Consider the following 21062-nt stretch of genomic DNA (forward strand, 5'->3'; position numbering starts at 1 on the left):
TTTTCGTAGAATCCTGACCGTCCATAAAGGTAAACATTGACTCCAAGTTCCTTACGGATGGAGCAGGCAGCGGCCACACGCCAGAGCCGCGGGCGCCTGCATCTCAGCCGTCCAGTTATGCCAAAGTGAACGGGCGTGATCGTAATTGCACACACGAGACGCCTGCCACGACGATTGCGACGCGTGGAACGACGACAAGGGCCGCCCATGAAATCCCGTCCGATAGCCCGCGCCTGCGAACCTCGGTTTCGTAACGGAAAAGCGACTTCGATGGCGGATGACGTGGCCTTCTGAACGTGGCGAAGACGGGTTTCGGCTCATCTGGTCTGACCTCAAACATGGTTCAGTAAGTTTACCCAAGTATAGGTGGTAGGTTCGCCACGTAGATATCCAACGTTGTGGGACCCGTCTGCTACCGAGGGTTGAAATGGCTGAACCCTGTCGTCGAGGAGATAGTTGGGCCTCGACCAAGATACCTCGGCTTCCCTTAAACGTGTGGTCTTCACCCTCCTTGCTTTGCTTGTGAGATTGTTTCGCCCTTATATTTACCCATCATTTGTCCGTGGTGGCAGCCAATGCCACCGCCCCTCGCCATGGCCACCGGCGCCGCCCATCTGCACATCTCGCCCCACCCTTTCAATCATCTGGGCTCCAGGGACGTTGCCCGACGCGATCACGGCCCGAGGCTTCGGCACTGCTTCGACCGGAACACCGCGACGTACGACGGGATCTCCTTCTTAGGGCCGGGAATTTGCCGCCGGAGGGCGATCCCACCGTTTCTTTGCCGATCCTATAGGTCCGAGAACAGAGGGGACGAGACCTCCTCCTCCGACTCACCCTCTCCCGAGGGCGATGGCAGGACGGTCGTGGTGAAGGATGAGAGCGAATCGCGGCAGCTGAAGCGCAAGGGTCCTCTTTATTCGCTTAAATCGATGCTCCTTAGACTTTCGGGTTCAGATTCGGGACCCGTGGGGCAGAACAGGAAATTGGTTGAGAAAGTGGAAGAAATTTTCTTCTCGGTGAGCTCTTATCTATTTACTTCTCTTTCTAGTTCGTTCCTCTGATACCTTTAGTTTGGGTCTCTTATATTACTTCGTGGGGAACTTTGACTGGTAGATTCTTCGGTGAATATATTAATTATTTCTACCCTTACGTGTGCGTGTGCGCCTCTTTGTGAGCGTGAATGTAAGTACAAGTGTGATTGTGTGAGCCTGCATGTGTGTGGGCATGGGCACATGCACTTGCCAATTTCCTGGCTTCAGACCCATATAGAAATCTAAGGATGGTCCAGGTTGCTGAGATCTTCAAACTGAGGACAATCCAAAACTTAAATCTGGCTTGAAACTGAGCTACTATTTTCAGAAGAAAAAAAACTAAGCTGGTCAACAACTTGTTGACATACTGGCATACCCAGCTCTAACTATATGTTGGTTAATGGTTTCTGAGTTTTCAACAGATTTTCAGCCCTATATTTGTGGACGAATTTGAAAAATCTTTTATGGTTTGTAGCTAAATTCTGCAATTGGTCAAAGAAGCATATATATAAACAATAAGATATTTTGAATGTTTTAAGATGCCACATGCTTCAAGATTGTAAAATAAGAATTTTTAGTTCTGACAATGTACAATGCCATGTCTTAGTTGTGGTGTAAACAACTTCTAGGTTGGAGGTAAAACCAAAATGTTTGAAGTTGAACATACTGCTTGTTCTCTATCATCCTTTTTAAAGGTATCAGTACTATACTGTTGTCGGCAATAATGTCAGATCTGGTTGATCCTGCTTGTCCACTGTAACTTTTTCATGTATTCACTCTCTTAGTCTCTTTATCTCTATTTTTTAATTCTTTTATTCATTTTCTTTTTGCAGTTTGCAACACAACTAGGAAGATATCTTGTCACCATGACGAGCACTGGAATTATTCTTGCAATTGGATTTCAATTATCAGGTTCGTCAGTCTGCTTTACCATACATAAAAATCTCCCTTTTTCTTTTGTAATTCTTGTAAATCACAAAAATCTTATGTCCATATTTTTCTTATCGTTTTTTATGATTATGAAGGCGGGGACAGTCAAATGAACACACTGATTTGGTATAGCTGGCTCGGTGGAATTATTATTGGAACAATGATAGGCGCAAACATGGTTTTAGAAGAACATTGCAAAGCTGGACCGCGAAATGTTGTTATTACCGGAAGGTAGCTTATTTGTATCATTGTTTTAATTGAAGATGATGACTAGGAATGATATATGGATTCACTTAGAAAGTAGTTCTGAAGTCACAAACGAGAAGGCTAATCGTAATTCTCAGCTAAGTCATCATTGATTCCTAAAATCATATTGCAGACTCCCAAAGCATGAAAAGAATCATCATGAAGAAATATGAATAGATTAATTAGCTATGAACAAACGCATTGATGGTTCACACAAAAAAACTCTGTCCTGCCTTTCTTTGTGCATATAGTTAATACAGTAATTATCCAAGGGTATTCATTTTTCTAAATATTTGGAGCTAAATCTCTAAGTTCAATTAACAGCATTATTGGTCACCAATAATCCTGTCTTCTTCATATGCTTTGATATAAACAATAGTCTATAGGTCTTCAACTGATGAATAAATAGTTCTATTCACTTGGATTAACAGCATTAAGGGTTAATTGATAATTGTTTTAGTTAATACTCTGGGAGCAGTTATTTATTGCAGTTTTAGATAAAATTTCTGCTTAGGCAGTGAACCGGAGATGATATCTCTTAATTTGTTGGATATATTTTACAGCACAAGGGGATTAGGAAAAGCTCTTGCCCGTGAGTTTCTTCTATCAGGAGACCGGGTTGTCATTGCTTCTCGTAGGTCGTATTCATTTCCTTGAAATCTTTATCAGTATATTACTATGCCGTCAAGTTTCCTTCCATTTTTGTTAGCATCTACCTTCTATTTCAGTTTCTTGTTCCTAACTATTCCAATCTGATTCTTGAAGGCAGCCCTGAATCAGTTCATCAGACAGTGGAAGAACTGAGGGAAAACCTAAAGGATGGTTTGGCTGTTTCTAAAAACAAAGCCAGGACAAATTTATCTCATGCAATGGTTGTTGGTATCGCTTGTGACGTTTGCAAACCAGAAGATGTTAGAAAGCTGGCAAACTTTGCTGTAGATGAATTGGGTTCAGTGGACATTTGGGTAAGTCTTTACATTTTGGACATTCTTAGAACTTCAGTTTATACTTCACTCCTGCTTTTTCTCTGTATTGTTGCTTCTGAATATTGTTTCTTCCTGCTATTTTATTGTGATATTCATGCATCCATGGCTCAAGAGATTCATTGTCACAAACTCTCAATCTGTCTGTTAACTTTATAATTATCATCTTTTTTTTTTCAATGAAGTACTATTACCTTTGTCTGATAGCCTCTTCTCCAATGCTGTGAACAGATCAATAATGCTGGCACAAACAAAGGTTTCAGACCATTGCTGCAGTTCACAGATGATGATATTGATCAGGTTTGTAATATTTCGTCATACATTCTAGTAACTTAATGATTTTAACACTTAAGAACTTCACCAAAGTATGTCTGCTTGTGCAAAAATTAGTTTGCTGTGAGGATGTCATTGCCTGTTCCTGATTTACTCAAAGATTCATGGCTATGGTTTTTGGGTAATAGTGATAGTCAGGAAACTAACATGTGGCTTGTATGTTTTTCAGTTGTTCATTACATTCTCTCTTTGCCTAATAATTAATGAAACGTTTTACAATGAAGCGGAGATGCTCAAAGATCAAATTTAGGCTGTTCATCTGTCTTTGTTACAAATAGTTCTTCTGTGATGAAAGGTTGAGTGTGAGAATGTTGGTCTTTGGATTATTTGAGGGTACTGTCCTTGAGGTAAATGATTTGGAAGGATCCATCTTGTTGATCCAAAATAATTGGCTGAACTTGTTTTTGTTATCATATCAGAGGCCTCTAAACATTTCCTAAATATCAAATTGTAGGTTGTCTTTGACTTTTGTGAGGATATGTTCATATCAGGCAAAATGTAGGTTGTTCTCATATCAGGCTTCCCTTTTATGTCTGACTTGTTAGATTGTCTCAACAAACTTGGTTGGTTCTTTACTCTGTACGAGAGAAGCAATTCATATCATTGGGTCCCAAGACAAGGGGGGCCACATATTCAACATGGATGGGGCAGGTTCCGGTGGATCAAGCACACCATTGACAGCTGTGTAAGTTTTACATGCTTATTTATGACTTAATCTTGTCTTCTGTAGATCTAAGATGTGATGATATCCATCTTGCCTTATGGAACCAACTTCACCCTGACTACATACATGACTTGTGGTATCTCCTGACACGGAAGGTTTAGAGACAATCATTATGAAACATTGTGTTCAACTTAATGGCATGCATTTAATTATCAAAATGAACCCATATTCTGAATTGAATGATATGGAAGCTTGCCAGAAATCATTGGATTGGATCAACCTCTGATCTTGTTTGTTCAAGCTGTTTCTGAGGATAGATATAAGTGATCATGTACTGCAAGTACTGCTATTAGAACAATCTGTGGTTGTCCTAATACACAGTATGAAATACCAGTGTACTGCACATCCTGCCTGACCAGGGCTGGTGCACTGGTATACTATGATACCAGTGGCATTTCAACAATAAAATAATATTTTATTAGCTTTTTTGTTATACCGACTGTCATCAGTAATTTGCTGAGCAGTAAATAATGATCTAGTAGGTTCTTGTAACTTAAAGCCTTAGAAATTATTCTTTCAACCTAGAGAATTCTGGGCATGGTGATTCATAAATAATTTCATTACCAATAATTCTGACACCGCCATATCATGTTTGTCTCTCAGCTATGGGTCAACTAAGTGTGGCCTTAGACAACTCCAAGCCTCACTTCTGAAAGAATGCAAGCGTTCCAAGGTTGGAGTGCACACAGCATCCCCAGGAATGGTTCTTACAGATTTACTTTTAAGGTAAATACAGATGCAGTAATGCTTCCGTTTATCGTAAACCTGTTCCAGCTGTAATAGAATTTCTTTTTCTAGTTGTTCAAAGCTTCAACATACTTGAACAATTAAAGGAAAAAAATCATCTGTGTGTGGGAGCCTCAACAAGCATCAGCTGTTCCTTTGTTCAGCTAAAATTTATCTTTACCTGCATTATTGGTGTTCGAGAAAGAAACTGCATCAAGCAAACAATTCTTAATCATCTGTCACTATGCTTCCATTATTTCATTGAGATGATTATCTGGTTAGCTCCCATAGAACTAGTTCCATGTGTTCTTTGGAAGGTTTTGTTTCCTCGTCAACCTCTGTACCTGTATGGGCCTTTGCAGGCTCTTTGTCAGCTGGTACTGGTATTATGGCTTTCTCTGTGATATGTCTACTTGTGACCTTATAAGTTCATGATCTCCGATCTATGCAGCGGTTCATCATTGAGAAACAAACAGATGTTCAATATAATTTGTGAGCTTCCAGAAACAGTGGCCAGAACTTTAGTGCCAAGGATGCGAGTCGTCAAGGGAAGTGGAAAGGCAATTAATTACCTGACACCACCTCGAATCTTACTTGCTTTGGTGACTGCTTGGCTTCGTCGAGGCCGATGGTTCGATGAGCAGGTAAATCTAGTTCTTAGCTCCATTAGTTCCTCATTCTGTGTTATGTCATATTCATCTCTGTTCTTAAACATTTACTTGAGGTACCCATGCTCTTGGTAAGCACAATCAAGGGGCTCATATATCTAAATGGAAGAAATTGCCACATTCAGGCCGTTGTTCTTTGTACAGTATTCCTCTTGTGAACTGTGATTATTTCAAGGCCTCTCTTTGTACAGCATTCCTCTTTGCAAACTCTTCTATAATTGAATTTTGGACCAAAGAAACTACTAATGTTTGGCAGATTGAACTAAGCGTTCCTATTGTTGTTTCCTTCTCCATATCATTTCCACTTTCTACATTAATTTTTCTTCCTATCATGAGTTTCAGGATATCTGTACTTTGTTTTATCCACAGGGAAGAGCATTATATGCAGCCGAGGCTGACAGGATCCGCAACTGGGCGGAGAGCCGCGCGCGCTTCTCTGTCACGGACGCTATGGAGATGTATGCCGAGAACACATGGGTCTCCGTCTTCTCACTATCAGTGGTCTGTGCCTTTATAATCCTCTCCAGTTCCGGCAATGCTTTTCACGGCACATGAATTAAGGGCATGAAACCAAGTATTCTTCCTACCTGATGGTTAACTTTACCTTAGTAAACTACAAGATGATTCAGGCTTGGTATAAGGCAAGCATGGAGTTATGAGTCAGGTGAGACACCAGACTGTGGAAGTCATGCTGCTTGCTCACCATATGACCTAACCATGTAAAGAGCTTTGTTGTAAATGCTTAGATTGGTGATTCACTGCACATTTTAAAGCCATCTCTTGCAGACGTTATTTGTGACTATATTTCAAGGGATGATATATGCAATGCACTCTGATGTCTTAAGCTAATAAAAAGTGCGGACTGCACAGTATATGCTTGTGATAGGATGCCTCATTTCCGGCAAAACGCCTTTGATGTTTATGGAATCCGATAGCCCGAAAGTTGATCCGAATCCGGTCTTAAACTTCGCGTACGGATCCTCATTTTGCATCCTACGAGCTTAACTGTATTTTAATTCCGGAAATTATCCGATTCGGGCTTTCGTTTGGGATCGGACGGCTAGGAGAAGCCCATCCTAGTTTATTACGATTCGCGCTGGGTTCATCTTATCGTCATGATAGCGTACCGTTGGTCGGGCGAGAAACCCACTCGAGAACCCTAGTTTCGCTCTCTGCAATGCTCCAAAGATGCTCTGCGTCCTCCGCCCCTCTCCTTGCCTCCCTCTCCGCCGCTTCCTTTGCAAGTGCTCCGCTCCGGACATGTCGCGGTACAGGGAGGCCTTCGCCCGCAGGATGGCCATGGCCGGAATCAAACCCCACCACCGAATTGGTGCTCGGAGATCCCATCTTTCATCCTCGTTTGGCGAGTTTTCGTATTGCTTGATCGAACGGATTTCTTCGCGTGCTTGGCAGCTTTCGGCGTCTCTGGCGGACCCGATAGCATGGCGCTGTGCGTCTTGACGGCGGGTTGGAAATTGGATGGTTCGGTCACAAAGAACGAGTGTTCGGGCTTCATTGATGGGCTTCTGGGGATTGTAGTGGACCATAGATTGCGTGCCGAGAGCACAGAGGAGGCTATTTTGGTGCGAGACAGAGTGAACAAAATGGGTAATCTCTGGTTACGTTTTTATTTCTTGCAATCTGTGTTCTTGGTTTTGAGCATATGCATCCGCTAGATTGTGAGATGTTTTGTTTTAGGTGTCAAATGTGAGATTGGGACTTGTAATTGGTCGGGTGGTCGACCAAAGCATGGTCATTTGCAAGAGGCTGCTCGTGAAATGAGGTGTGGTATTTTTCTTCTGGATTTGCATTTGCTGTCTGAACTTTTTTGCAGTGTAATTCTTTGAACTTATATTACAAGAGCCGAGTGTTCTCCTCTGTACTTTATGTGGCACTTTAGGACTATGAAACTCATATTACACTTTGTATTTTGAGCATCTGAAATTTGATCAATTCTTTGTTAAGTTCATTGTATCGAGAAAATTGTGATTTAAGTGTAATTTATTCTCGTGTACCTGTTTGCCTTTTAGGATTCTAGCAAATAGGAAAATTTTAAATGTTTCAGTTTTTGAGAACTGTGACATGATTTACGTTGAAAAAATAATGTATTTTACAACAAGTTAATAATGCACATATGTTATGCTTTTTGTATACTTCGGATGATATAAATGAATCATTAAAAGTGTGCAAATGCATATATTGATAACCTATTGTGGTGTAAAATGAATATAAAGATTGATGCAATATATTTGTAATAAAGATTAAATTAATATAACATGAGCACATACTAAGAAGGTAATAAATGTAACGAAGAATTTATATAATAAAAGTTAATTTGTGATATAGTTATCAAGGATTGGGAACAGTTGTGGGTTGGGCCAGTATGACTGATGCTGTGGTGCATTGTGTTGATTGAAGTAAAACTAGGAGGGAGCAAAAACTGATTATATTAGCATAAAAACATATCAATCGACAATGTTTTCGGGTCTATTTCACCCGATGGAGAACTATTAGTTCTTGCCATACAATCGGTATGTGAGTTACTGAAATTCCACAAGCACTTCAAAACTTGTTGGATGTACCAATGAAGTTATGCCTTTGTTAGGATTTTGTCCAAAAAATAAACAAACTGGAAGATATAACTTATTTTTGAATCCTTGCATAGATTATATCCTGTTTTTATTTGGGAGACTTTCATCTGTTTCTTAGTGTTGGAATCCATAACTCCTATTGGTATTAATTACAGGTACCAAATCTTTGAGGATGTTTGCATTAAGCAACACATTGGAATCCTTCTCATCGCACACCATGCAGATGACCAGGTCTGAGTTTACTTTCGTATACTTGAAATTAAGTCTAACTTGAAAATTAAGAATTCTCTGATGGCGTAGGTAGTGTCATCTTGTTGCACAAACAAGGGACTGTACATGGATCCTTAATTTTGGGTTTCTCAAATATTTTTCTTTACTTTTTTTTTTTTTTCTTGTGGTGCATTACTTATGAACTTGATTAATAAGGTTTTCTTGGTTTAGATAGTTTCATTTGTTAAGAAATGTCTATGTTATTTCTTAGTAACCCTAACTGAGAAGGATGGGAAAGAATATTGTGGGATGATTACAGCATAAATGACAGTTCAAGAGATTGCAATATTGGGATAGTATGGACATGTTCTTTGCTTTTGAGATTTCTTACAAAACTCTTAATTTGAAGAATATATACAAGAAATTTCCATATTGGGATAGTGTCCGCAATATGAATTAACAATGAACATGATGTGTATGGGGATTATTGAGGGTGGTCGAGAGCATGAGGCTCCCACTAATTCTGGGATTGGAGTGGTTTGCAGCTTTACCCCGACAAGTAGAGAGGTGAAAGGTTGTTCTTATTTGCTTCAGAATAAATGAATGTTTGGCTAGAGGATGTTAGACTTGGAGAATTGTATAAGGTAAAGATGTGGGATTAGTGTTAATGTTTTTGATAGTTGCATTATGAAAGATAGTTTTATGGGCTTGTGGTGCTCATGGGGCATTGACACACAGCTAAGAGCTTTTAAGGTGATTGACTGGTAAATAAGAATCGAGGTATACGGTTTCAAATTAATACTGTCCGGTACAAGCGGTATGTAGTACGTGGACCGCTCGCTACCGATCGGTATTTTTTTATTTAAAATTATATATATATATATATATATATATATATATATATATATATATATATATATATATAGGCGACGTCACCGAGGCAATGTCGCCTCGTTTTTCTACGATGTTGCCCCGCCCGGGGAGAAGAGAGGCGACGTCGCCTCGCGTGGGGGAGAAGGGAGGTGACATCGTCAAATTTTTTTTTACTTATATATATATATACCGAACAGTATACCGCTCGGTATAAAGTACTGTATCGTACCGAGAGAAGGTCGAAACTTCGGTACACTACGATATTTCAATCCTTGATATGAATTACTTATTGTTGTATCAGTGCAGGTTTGGAGTTAGATTCACTTGAATGTCATGGTATCAATCTAGTAAAAACAAATGATTAGGTTGCATAATAGTTGAAATGTATGGGTGAGCAAGCCAAAATGGATGGAGATATGCCATTACCTTATGCTCTTTGCTTGAGATGTAGGGTAAATAGTTTATATTCTGTTTTGGCAGCAGACAACATGGATGGCATGAGCACTACATTTTTTTCACATGGCGAGGATTATAAATTTTAGACACGTCGGACCAAAAAGGAGAGGGCATCCGAGATAACTGGGTAGATGTAGCTTGTCACCCTTCTCTTCGACACCAGTTCTCTTTTATGACATCTAGAAATCTAGGGGATAAAAGTTAGATGTTAAAGTTTTCTTAGAAAATAATAAAAATGATAGTGAAGTTATATCATTGTTCTATTTTTTTTAATCTTAAATTTATCAGTTGTCAAAAACTCTGTTACTGCAGGCTGAGCTTCTAATCCTGAGGTTGTCTCGTAATAGTGGAGTTCTTGGGCTTGCTGGCATGGCATTTGTTTCACAATTGTTTCCTGTGTCTCTAAGATATGGAGAGAATCCAGCTTATGATGGTATTTTGCTGGTGCGACCAATACTAGAATTTACAAAAGATGACATGTACAAGGTTAGTTTATATATCTTAAATCTTTTTGGGAGATTATTGTGCAAGTTCAGACTCGCATACATCGGCAAAAGTTGGTTTTGGACTTGTTGTATTCATTTGTTTAATATTTCTTATTATCCCTAGAGCATATATGCTTGTGGCAACCATTTCTTGGATCTTTGAGGACTTATAAGTTATCCATGGATGTGAGAATATGTTATGTTTGATTAATTTGTTTGATTAGTGGGGACATGCCTATCTTATTTTACTATCAATTTGCAGTCATTTTTGTACATTTGTTTGGTACTTCTTAGTAAGGATTGAAATTTCGTACCGTACCGGAGTTTCGAGATTCACTCGGTATACAGTAGAGTAGCATATCGAGTGGTATATTTCGGTATACCGTTCGATATATATATATATATATATATATATAAAGTAAAGAAAATATTTTTCGACGACGTTGCCTCTCTTCTCCCCACGCGGGGCGACGTCGCAGAAAAAAAAGGCGGCGTCGCCTATATATATATATATATATATATATATATATATATATATATATATATATATATATATATATATATATATATATATATATATATATATATATATATATATATATATATATATATATATATATATATATATATAAGTAAAAAAAATCGTTTTTTCTGCGACGTCACCTCTTCTTCTCCCTGCGACGTTGAGATTCTTCTTCCCACGCGGATGAGAGGTCGCCGATAGATGAGGAGGGAGAGTGGCGTAGGTACTCCTCTTCTTCTCCTTTTTCGTTCTTCCCCTTCTCCCTCTTCTTTCTTCTCCCTCGGTCACCCCTCTTCTTTTTTCTTCCTCGGCCACCGTTGATTTAAAATGATAACGGGGCGAAAATAGCCCAATCGATGGTACTACTTGGTAGCGGGCGGTCCGTGTACCAGTTTGTTGGCGGACTGGTACGTACCGCCCGATACAGGCAGTATTATTCGAAATTAAAGACCTTGCTTCTTAGTCTTTCACCTTTTCTTTCCCTTCTTTTATTCTCCAGTTTCTCTATCTCTTATGTTTCTTTTTTTGTAGTCATAGTCATACTTGTGCTTGTTTGACATCTATGATGGAATAAAATGAGTTTGTAATGCTATTGTGGAGTGGAATCTGATTCGTTGTTGCTTAGGAAACATCAGTTAGCATGACCATGAATTTCTTGTAGTCAGCTGTCTTTATTTTTTCCTACCTGGCTGACTAGGTATTTTTGACTTCTTTCTTTTTCCCCTAGGAAGCTTTTGTACCTTGTTACATACAAAAATGTCTGCCACTATATAGGTTTGATTTTTGTTTTGAAGTGACTGGGAACTGACTGAAGTTATTTATTATGTTCTTTCAAGGTTTGATTTCTGTTTGCGCATGCATGTACGCATGGTGATATATCATGACGCCTCTCAATAACTTATGACTGGTTTAACTTTCTATGCAGATATGCCAAGGAGCTAATCAAGAATGGGTGGAAGATCCGACAAATCAAAGTCAATTATATGCTCGGAACCGAATACGCTCCAGTTTAAGGTGCCTATCATCGGGTAAGACTGAAATTTATTGATATTTTCATGTCTAGCCAAAGTCATTGGACCTCTATTAAGACTTAACTAACATGAACGAGGTGGTTTTATATTTAGTTAGCTACATGTTTTCTTATTGAAATGTAATTCTACGGTGTTTAACTTTTACCTACAAAATGGAGATTAATCTACATGATTTGAGGTTTTTTTTTTTTTGACTGGGCCATATGTTAAATTAGGTGCTTCATTAATTGAAAACTCTATTGCCTTACAGCAGTGACTTTGTTGGTTAAAACTTATGCTTCACCTCACAATTGGAATCTTGAGTAGTTTGAACATAGACAGAAATCTGATTGGACTTTGAATTATTAGGCATAACTAAAATAATGTCTAGTCTAGGAACCATAGATGAAACTTACAGAATGTAGATACCTCTATTGGGACATATTGGCAAATGGAGATATTTGATGTCAAATATTGCCTCAAAAATGTTGTTGAATATTGGTAGAATAAATTTTATGGTCATTCTTATACATATAGATTGGTTGAAGGTTGTTTGTGAGTTTTGTACAACTAAAATATCATTTGAGATCAGAGCACAAAAAGTGTAGTATGAACAATAAGCTGAAACTGTACTTGTTAATTTGCTTGTCCAGAATAAGTTGGCCACTTTAGGTGCTACAAGTTTCAATTTGCTTGTAATAACTTGTCCTTATTGCAAGTTCCAGAATAAGTTTAGGTATTGTCCGATGAGGATAGGCTCATTCTTTGACCATACTCTACTTTGGTCACTGTATCTTGGTATCTATTATGTTGGAAATATCTGTACTAGAATAAGGATTCTTTTAGCCTTTAGTTCTGGAGCTTGGAATAAGACATGTTAATGGTGGTTTCTACTTGCTAAGCTTCCATATGCTTCTTTGTGGCCAAATTTGTAACTGTTGTACATTTGATGGGTTAAGTGTTTACTAGGTACATAATCAAGAATTAGTCTGACACTGAATGCATTGTTTTACAATCCTCTATTAATTTATGATAATTATGATTAAGGGAAAACCTTAAGTGTTGCATACAAAAATTTCATCATTTTGCTGTTAGTGTATATTGAACTTTTGGTATGATAATGAATGTTGATTAATTTCTCCATTTATTTTGGTGAAAATACTATTTTTCCATTCACTTTTTTCATGTTAGCTGTTACTGTTTGTGAACAAAGGTAAGTTTTTGATATCTTCGATTCAGATTTTTTATGTTCACAGAACTACATGTCTTCCAGATCTCTTTCAACTAGAACTGCAAAGGCTCATCTCTGCTTGTCGCTTAGCACGTTCATATGTTGAGAGTATTTGTCATAAGATGATAAAGCACTCTGTCACCATCATGGAGGTATGTTAACTCCTGTAGCAAATGCTGTTGTTTAAACTGGTTGAAGCATATTGCCTAATATCAATAAGTATTTTGTTAAGATCATAGATGTTGGGTCTTGTTTGACAAGAAGCTATTAGATAATGGATCTACAGATAATTTTGTTGGTGTAGATTGACAAACTGATAGGTGCTCTTTATTTCTGCTGAAGCCACGAGGATAAGCCAAATAGTCTGAGAGTCTTGGTTCAATATTTTTGTCAATCTTAGATTTATTTCACTTGGCCAACTATTCTTGGTTTATATGCTTATTTTGTTATCAAACTTCTTAATAAGTACTGAGATCTGAGGCTGTTTTTTGTTGTCCAGATGTCCAAATGTTAGTCCAAATTGAAGTCTCTTTGGGGGCTTTGATATTTTGGAATAATGAACTAGTTGCCTTCAGACTTTCCAACGAGAGACGTGGCTATTACAGGAACAACTTGAAATATAATATTAAATTTCTATACTATATGTTGAACTTCAGAGTTTATGCACCTCTTGAACTTAAGAGTAAATTAGTAGATTGAGTGTTAATTAGGACTGAATCTTGTATTACTAAAATAGTTGGCATTTGCTGAAACAATTATATTACTTTTTTTAAAAGAAGCCCAAATGTAATAAAATTGTGTTGTTTTTCATGATATAGATAGTAATATTATCATTTGCTTCTTTTTTGTGGTTGAATGAAGGATGCTTTAGATGATTAAGCATGATCACCTTTGAACTGTCTGTACATGTGTTGCTCTTTGTAGCATGGATATGCAGTTATTGATTTAGAGAAGCTCAAGCCATCTAGTGTTGATGATCTTTGCTTATCAAGATATTTAGCATGGATTTTGCAGGTAATGTTGTTGCGTTTTTTCATTCTCGATTTTAAGATGACCCTTTTTGCAAATGAAAAGGCATTTGAAAGACCAATTTGGGTATAGTTTCTTTATATGATGATATAATGAAAATTGATTTGATCATATTTTACAGTATATTTCACAAAGACACAGACCAATTCGTGGCAGTATTTCCCAGTTGCTCTTGGGTTACATCCACAACTTCCCATGCAAGGTTCATTCATTTTCATTACTATGGTACCATATTTTGAATCCTGAGGCTGTCTTGAATGATCAACTCTTGTACTTTTATTTGTTTTACATCAAGATATTAGCTAAAGTATTTTCCAAAGGAATACATTTGTTGTTGGATTAAGAGTTGTACTTCGGAATCAATACTAATCTGAATCTGTTGGTTTTAGCCGGAATGCTCTTGCAGTTATTAGGGTTAGTTCTTCACTTAGTTGCTGAGCAGGATTTAAAAATTTACTTCTGACTGACATAAATGAGATTATTCTAGGACAACTAGTTTCTGCTTGGTCTTATCTTTGTTTATATATAGTGAAATGCAGGTCCTTTTATTAAGTTAAATTTCAATTATTATTTGATCAAGTGATGCCAATTAGAGTATTGAGATCCTCATACTGTTTTAGGAAGTGGTCATTCTACAGTATGGTGTCATAAAGAATATTTTAGTTATTACTAGGGAAATTTTGGATAGAGTGGAACTTCTGGTTGTGGACCATATTAAAGAGTTTGTGGTCAAATAATTTGTTTCACTGTATTAGTCTATACGAGGTACTGTGAAATTGACCCTATGTGAATAGGGATATTATTTTATGAAATTCCCTTGCTGTTCTCCAACACATCTTACCATGCTGTAATGATGTATATTATTTCCCTTTTTAACTTTTTGCAGTCATGTGCATATGTGATACAACAACATATTTTGTTTTTATTTATAAGCCCAGTAAATGTTGATGCGTAGATTTTCTATTTTCATGTTAATAAACAATAAATAAGGAATCAGAACAAATCTAACGGGAAACACTGATACTAAAGCATCCGGGTGATACTCCCTGTTATGTTACAAGGAAACAGCATAGGGCATATGCGATTAGCGTGTTGAACATTCGGTTTATAATTAAGTTGGCAATTTTCTGTAGTTTTTCTTCTCCACATTGATGGTCACAATAAGTTTGCTGAATTCAGTTGTGTTTTTCAATTCTGCTAGTTTGTATTTTGCAATCTTCTTACTGATTACTTTAGGACATTGTTTTTTTGACATAAACTATAATTGCCACCGACATTTGTTTTCCAAGTCATTTCTGTTCATTCATGCTTCTTCTTGGAATGCTACAGACCTCACTTACTGCAGCTGGTTGTTACCTTTCCCCTGCTCCACGGTCAAAAGGCACAAAACTTTTAGTGTGTTATTCTGTCGATTCACCTCAATCATCCAGGACAGAGGAGTTATGTTGCAAATACTCACTTGAGGAAGAACATTTTATGCTCCCTAGCGAGATACATCAGATAGTCATCGATGCAAAATCATACTCTGATCAGTTTCTCCCTGAGGCTTCTGGTGTACCTATTTTGCATGCAAGATCTTCTACGGCTATTCTAACTGAAGCAAGGAAGCTTAATCTTATCAGTGACTCAACATTAGAAAGCATCTCCTCGTTGCAAGCAGAGGAATACAAGAAGTTTAGTTCAGAGGGAGAAGTTAAACCTCCATATGATTTAAGATACAAAGTACAATGTGTCAGTCCTTCAAGCGTAAATATACATCCTAGCCAATCGTGTTTGTTCATGAACAGGTTTTTAGTCACATGGAAACACCATAACAAACAAGACCATGCTTGCCAGTTTTGCATGGTTGAACAGGAGACAAGTGTTGGAATACGACATATGGTTGATGCAGACTGGCTGTTTCTTGCAGAACTTTCAAAGGGCCAGGGATTGGAATATGATGAAGATCATGCAGAAACTCCAGTGTCTAACTTGAATAAAAATGTGGAACAGAGAGGTGAAAGTTCGAGCTTTATTCAATTGTCAGCACAAAGAGCTCTCAAGGCCTTGAAATCGATTCCAGTTCCTGCAAGAAAGGCCCTACCAGTACTTGTTAGTTCTAAAGGTTTACTACTTAGTATACCAGTAAGTTCATGTTCATTTTATTTCTAGCCATATCTCAGATGTTAGTACAATATATGAGCTTTCACACTTTTTTTTATCTAGTCCCGTTGACTCTTACAGCTAAATAAAAATTAATTACTAGAACTTTGCATCTCTAATTTTTGCCTTTGTGAATATTATGATACTAGTGTTCTAGGAAACTCTTGCAAATCAATGGATTTGTAAAAATGTTAAAATGCTTATTTTGTTCACAAGTCTTTTAATTTAAGCATTAGAATCATGAATCTAATTAAGAAGCTTATACTTATAGTTCTCATGGACTAACATGGTTCAATGTTCTTATTTTATTTTTTACTTCAGTGTATTTGCTTCAGGCGTTGTCCTTGCCTTTCAGTGGCCACAGTATTCAAGCCCAGAGTACCTCTTGGAGGAGGCTACAGTTCATATATTTGAAAACTTCAGGTACCAAAAAAATAACAAGGCATTCTACATCTCAGATTGATAATGAGTGATGCCTACCTTGATCCCACAAGATTGGGTCAAAGTTGCTCAGCTACCATAAATAATTGCACCTTTGGCATCTTATGGAATTATGACAGCCTTATCCAGCCTTTTGTCTGAGCTGGTGCAGAGAGCAGGAAGCTCTCACTGGAATCAATCACATGTTCAGAACACACCAGCCCACCAATATTGGGTGCAGAAAAAAAAAGGTTTAAATCTTGTCCACAGAGTAGTTGGTTGATCAGTGCAATAAAATTAAGGGCTATGAGATTTCAGTAAACACATGTTTAAAAAAGAATTGCAAGGATCAGAATAGTTAGGGACACAAGAAGGTAAGCGATCTGGAAGTTATTTCAAAGCATTATAGAACTGATTTTGGGAGGCCAAAATAACATGCATGCTTCTTGTCAAGTCTGAACTAGGTAAACAATGTTGCTGCTGCTTTGGGTCTTCATCAAGTTTCCACACTGAGCTGAAACCCTCCCACAGAGGATGGATAGCTGATATGAGGTGGAGCTTCTCAGTGAGGGAATATATGAGCTGTAGCTTATTCGGTTGTCCTTGTCCTTTTGTTTTCTTCTCTGATAAGATCTCTCCATGTGCCCAAGGCAGCTAAGCAATGGTGTGCAGGTCCTCTGTCAGCTGCAACTCTCACCACTTGAATGTTGCAGTGGTTTCACAGATGGAGCAATAGTTCTTTCTCCAACTTTGTGTGGTTTTTTGTCATATTGACAACAGAACCACTAATCAAGGAGGGACACAAGGACTTCTCAAGGTTGTATTTTTCTGCTTGTTTTTGGAATATAATTTTGTATTACTCTGTTTGCTTTTGGAAGACAATTTTCTTACAAGGAAAAAAAATTGAGGACTTGCATTGCATGATCGATATCTCAATTTCATTTGATGGTTTTCCTGGTAGGTGTAACTTCATTCATTTTGATGAAGAGAAAACGTGCATATAGGGGACCGACTCATCTGGTAGTTTGCATATCAGCATCAGTCTTGATAGAGAATGAAGTTTTATGTTTTGTGGTACATATCATCACGTGACTGTAATAGTCGTGTAGTTCTGGAAGAATCCTACTGGTATTTTTACCCTCACATTTTCACGTCTGATCTTATGTTCTAAATGAATTATGTGAAGAACATGTTGTAATCTATTGGTATTTTGCTACATCTATGAAAGAAAGCATTTGAAGGAATAGGGAGTCTTAGGCATAACCATGTGTATGATTGTTATATATTGTAATAAGGATAAGAAAGAATATAAGGAGTTGACTTGCATTTTGATTGATCATGAGTTTTTTTGTTTCTTTGGTGATAGAAAGGAGACTGAAGGATTTGTGACAAGGTTGGGACTCAATAATATGTGGGGACATTTGTCTATCAAATATTTGAAGGCCAACATCATAGCAAAAATAATCTTAATTTTGTGTCTAGATTTTAGTTGTAATAAAAGAATTTGTCCCCACTGATTGATTGATGAGAGACTAGAACAAAAGGTCACAAATGCCAGTAGTGCCAATAGGGATCTATAACCTTATCAAATGGAACCCCAAATGCTAATCTCACCTTCATTTCCTTTATCATGTTGGTACATTTGATCCTTGTAACACAAATCTATCAGTGATTAGTTTTTGTAGCATGACTCATGTCATGGACTCTTGTAAATAAACAATAAATGATTACTAGAAGTATTATGGAGTCAAAATTGGCTGCACTCCATTCTGTCTGCCCAAATTAACATTTCTCATTTTCACATGCTGCATAAGACCAAAACAGTGACATCTGTTTCAATCAGCTAATCTATATTTCCATGTGACCAAAACATAGACAGCTAATAAGTCAAATGACTCGCATTACTTTACTAATATCAAGGGAATTGATGAGGAACATGTGAAAGTTGATAGTGTATGGTCCTACCATTGCTAAGAAGATAAAATAGAGCTTAAATCAAGGACAAAAGTACAATTCATGTCTTCCATTTATCATGCATTCTGATGGCACTCAGGTTTATGCATCTCTTTAATTGATTGCAGGGTGGTGCTTTTAACTTGTTTGTGTTTCCTTCTGGTAAGCTTTAGAACCTACTTTCCTCACTTTTTCCTTTCTTGTATTCCAGAAAACTAACAGTGAAATGCAACCTTCTTGATCATTGTGGAGCTCTTCAGTCACAAGAGGAGATGCAAAGAACATGGAAGAATTTGTGGCCCCAAATTCCTATTAAATGTGATTGGTCTTTTGATGGGAGGAATGGAATTCTTGCATCTGGTGGGAGAGAGATCCTGTTAGGGTTAGGGAAGCCAAACAAGCTTAATGTGTAGCTATTATCCCAGACTCAAAACAGCTGATCAACCAACCCCTCTCTGCACAAGAATGGGAACTTCTTTTTTACTGTATCCAATAATGGTGGGCATGTGTTTTCTGAACATAGCCATTATGTCCACTGAGGTTTCCTGCTCTCTGCGCCAGATCAGCCAAATGGCTAAGGCTTCCTGCTCATAGTACACTATGCTTTCATGTCATTCTTGTTTCTCTTCTCATCCCATTTCTCTTGTAAAAGCTTTTTTTTCACTTTAGTTTGTGATATTTTGGCATTCTCTAATGACTATTTGATATCAATAGGAATGGCTTCTATCATCCACTTGAATTGAATGCTTCACCACACTTTTGATTGTCCCTCTTCATGTAAGTCTAACACAGCTTACAATTTGTCCAAACAGCTCCACAATGGTTAAAATCTTTGATGACATTACCATATGAGTAATATATATATATATATATATATATATATATATTGTAAGTTTATGCATTGTCACCATAATTTTATGCTTCATCACATTTTTACAAGAGAGATTTCACTCCCATGATTTAGGCTATTGTAATTTTATGTAATGTCACCATCGTCGTACCGACATATCACATGCATATCATTTGTCTTTAAGTCTATCTGTATTACTCGTGTCATGATCAAAAACTTGTGCCCATAAGAATATGTTTTGAATAGTACTATTTGTCATCATTAGAAGAACAAGAAAACCATCAATATGAACTCTTAGGTCTATGTTTATCCAAGAATATATATATATATATATATATATATATATATTCAAAAAAAACTTGAGTTATTGTCATTCTACATGATAAATGATTAGTTTAAAGATTTTTGGGGATATGAAGTATCTCTTTTTCCTTATCATGAGTGATAGTTTTGGCTCAAAATTGATGCCATCTTTCACATCAGTATGCTAAAATATTCATGTGACTCTCTTTGGTTGGGATCTAATAATTTAAAAGGTGTTAAATGAAACATATCAGTTGTGACACCAACACAAATGTTGACTTCTTAGTGGAGATGGAAAAAGCGTACACGGGCAAAGAATCCATAGCCATCCATAGTCCTATGTGGTCTTTGTCAACTATTGTGTCCATCCAACACCTAACACCCATTAGTAGATGGCATCCACAATGAACCATTGCATTCAACATGTTGCATTGCGAGTGAAAACAACATGTAAAAGTTATCTTGGAAAATGAAATTTTAACTAAAAAATAAATCTATTGCCTTTCTCCCTTAAAGCTCAATCAATTCATCTAATGTATTAAATGCGTTTCAAATAATAAAAAAAAAATATATATCAGATTAGTCTCAATCTTTCACCTCACATAAGAAACACAAGATATCATTATTATTTTCTCGGAGAGATTACATATCATATTTATAGAATAACTCCTAATCCTCCCATAAAGCTGAATCCAACCTACTAAAACTCCTAAAATGTTGGTCATAGTCAAACGTCGAGTTCCATTGTAAGGTGAAGCAAATCACATGGATGAGGAGGATGGATCTTAAGATTGGGGGAATCGATTGGGCCAGCTGAGGTGGCAAGTCATACTTTTCCAAAATTGGCTGCCTTCGTACATTGAACGAGGCATGCAAGTGGGCGCTGTTTCGTGTGTTGACCGCGTTCCCGTGGGCACGGGTTGTGAATAGTTCGGCCCCTATGGCGAAATCCACCAAACAGAGTCCAGCATCTTTGTCCACTTACGATGCCAAATATTCTGGACCCCATCGAAGCAGAACAATATATGTGGGCAACATCCCGTATCCCGCACGCATTCGAGCATGAGATCCCCATCTCGACGGAGCCTTTTCTCGATCATTATTCCACTTGGAAATTTATAATTGCATCTTCCAAGTCACGTGCAAGGCACGCCGAGTGGGCAGAAAACACCCAAGTACCGAAACTACCCCTGCGATCGTCCCATAATCACCACAAGGCCATCCCACCCACGTCCCACGTGGCCCCACGCGCGTCATATTAATTACATTGCATTTCATGTTAATTACATGATCACATTAAAATAGACCACACGGCATGATCCGGTCATGCCCTGCTGACTCG

The 21062-nt window shown here is 37.6% G+C and overlaps 2 protein-coding genes across 10 annotated transcripts; both read left to right on the forward strand.

The window, feature by feature from the left end:
* Window positions 1-515: 515 nt before the first annotated feature.
* On the forward strand, window positions 516-6529 carry LOC135641976 (probable chlorophyll(ide) b reductase NYC1, chloroplastic). The gene is made up of 10 exons (XM_065157679.1): window positions 516-1019; window positions 1868-1946; window positions 2060-2195; window positions 2774-2848; window positions 2980-3175; window positions 3425-3493; window positions 4072-4211; window positions 4854-4976; window positions 5428-5620; window positions 6014-6529. Exons 1-10 carry the CDS (start codon window positions 576-578, stop codon window positions 6197-6199), a joined length of 1641 nt encoding a protein of 546 aa, XP_065013751.1. The 5' UTR covers window positions 516-575; the 3' UTR covers window positions 6200-6529.
* A 149-nt stretch (window positions 6530-6678) lies between these two features.
* On the forward strand, window positions 6679-19306 carry LOC103991358 (uncharacterized). 9 transcript variants are annotated; one of them, XR_001978862.2, is made up of 13 exons: window positions 6679-6974; window positions 7058-7252; window positions 7343-7427; window positions 8391-8466; window positions 10087-10260; window positions 11708-11810; window positions 13066-13175; window positions 13948-14037; window positions 14174-14254; window positions 15382-16176; window positions 16516-17431; window positions 17576-17742; window positions 18779-19306. XR_001978862.2 is itself a non-coding variant. In XM_009410782.3 (11 exons), exons 1-11 carry the CDS (start codon window positions 6833-6835, stop codon window positions 16606-16608), a joined length of 1944 nt encoding a protein of 647 aa, XP_009409057.2. In that variant the 5' UTR covers window positions 6679-6832; the 3' UTR covers window positions 16609-17535. The 9 variants fall into 9 exon arrangements, 1 of the variants encoding a protein (XP_009409057.2); XR_001978863.2 differs by lacking the exon at window positions 17576-17742 and adding an exon at window positions 18696-18729 and having other exon boundaries at window positions 18820-19306; XR_001978864.2 differs by lacking the exon at window positions 17576-17742 and adding an exon at window positions 18696-18729 and having other exon boundaries at window positions 18828-19306.
* Window positions 19307-21062: the final 1756 nt, after the last annotated feature.

This window comes from Musa acuminata, chromosome BXJ3-7 (assembly GCF_036884655.1).
Source record: "Musa acuminata AAA Group cultivar baxijiao chromosome BXJ3-7, Cavendish_Baxijiao_AAA, whole genome shotgun sequence".
Lineage (NCBI taxonomy): Eukaryota > Viridiplantae > Streptophyta > Magnoliopsida > Zingiberales > Musaceae > Musa > Musa acuminata.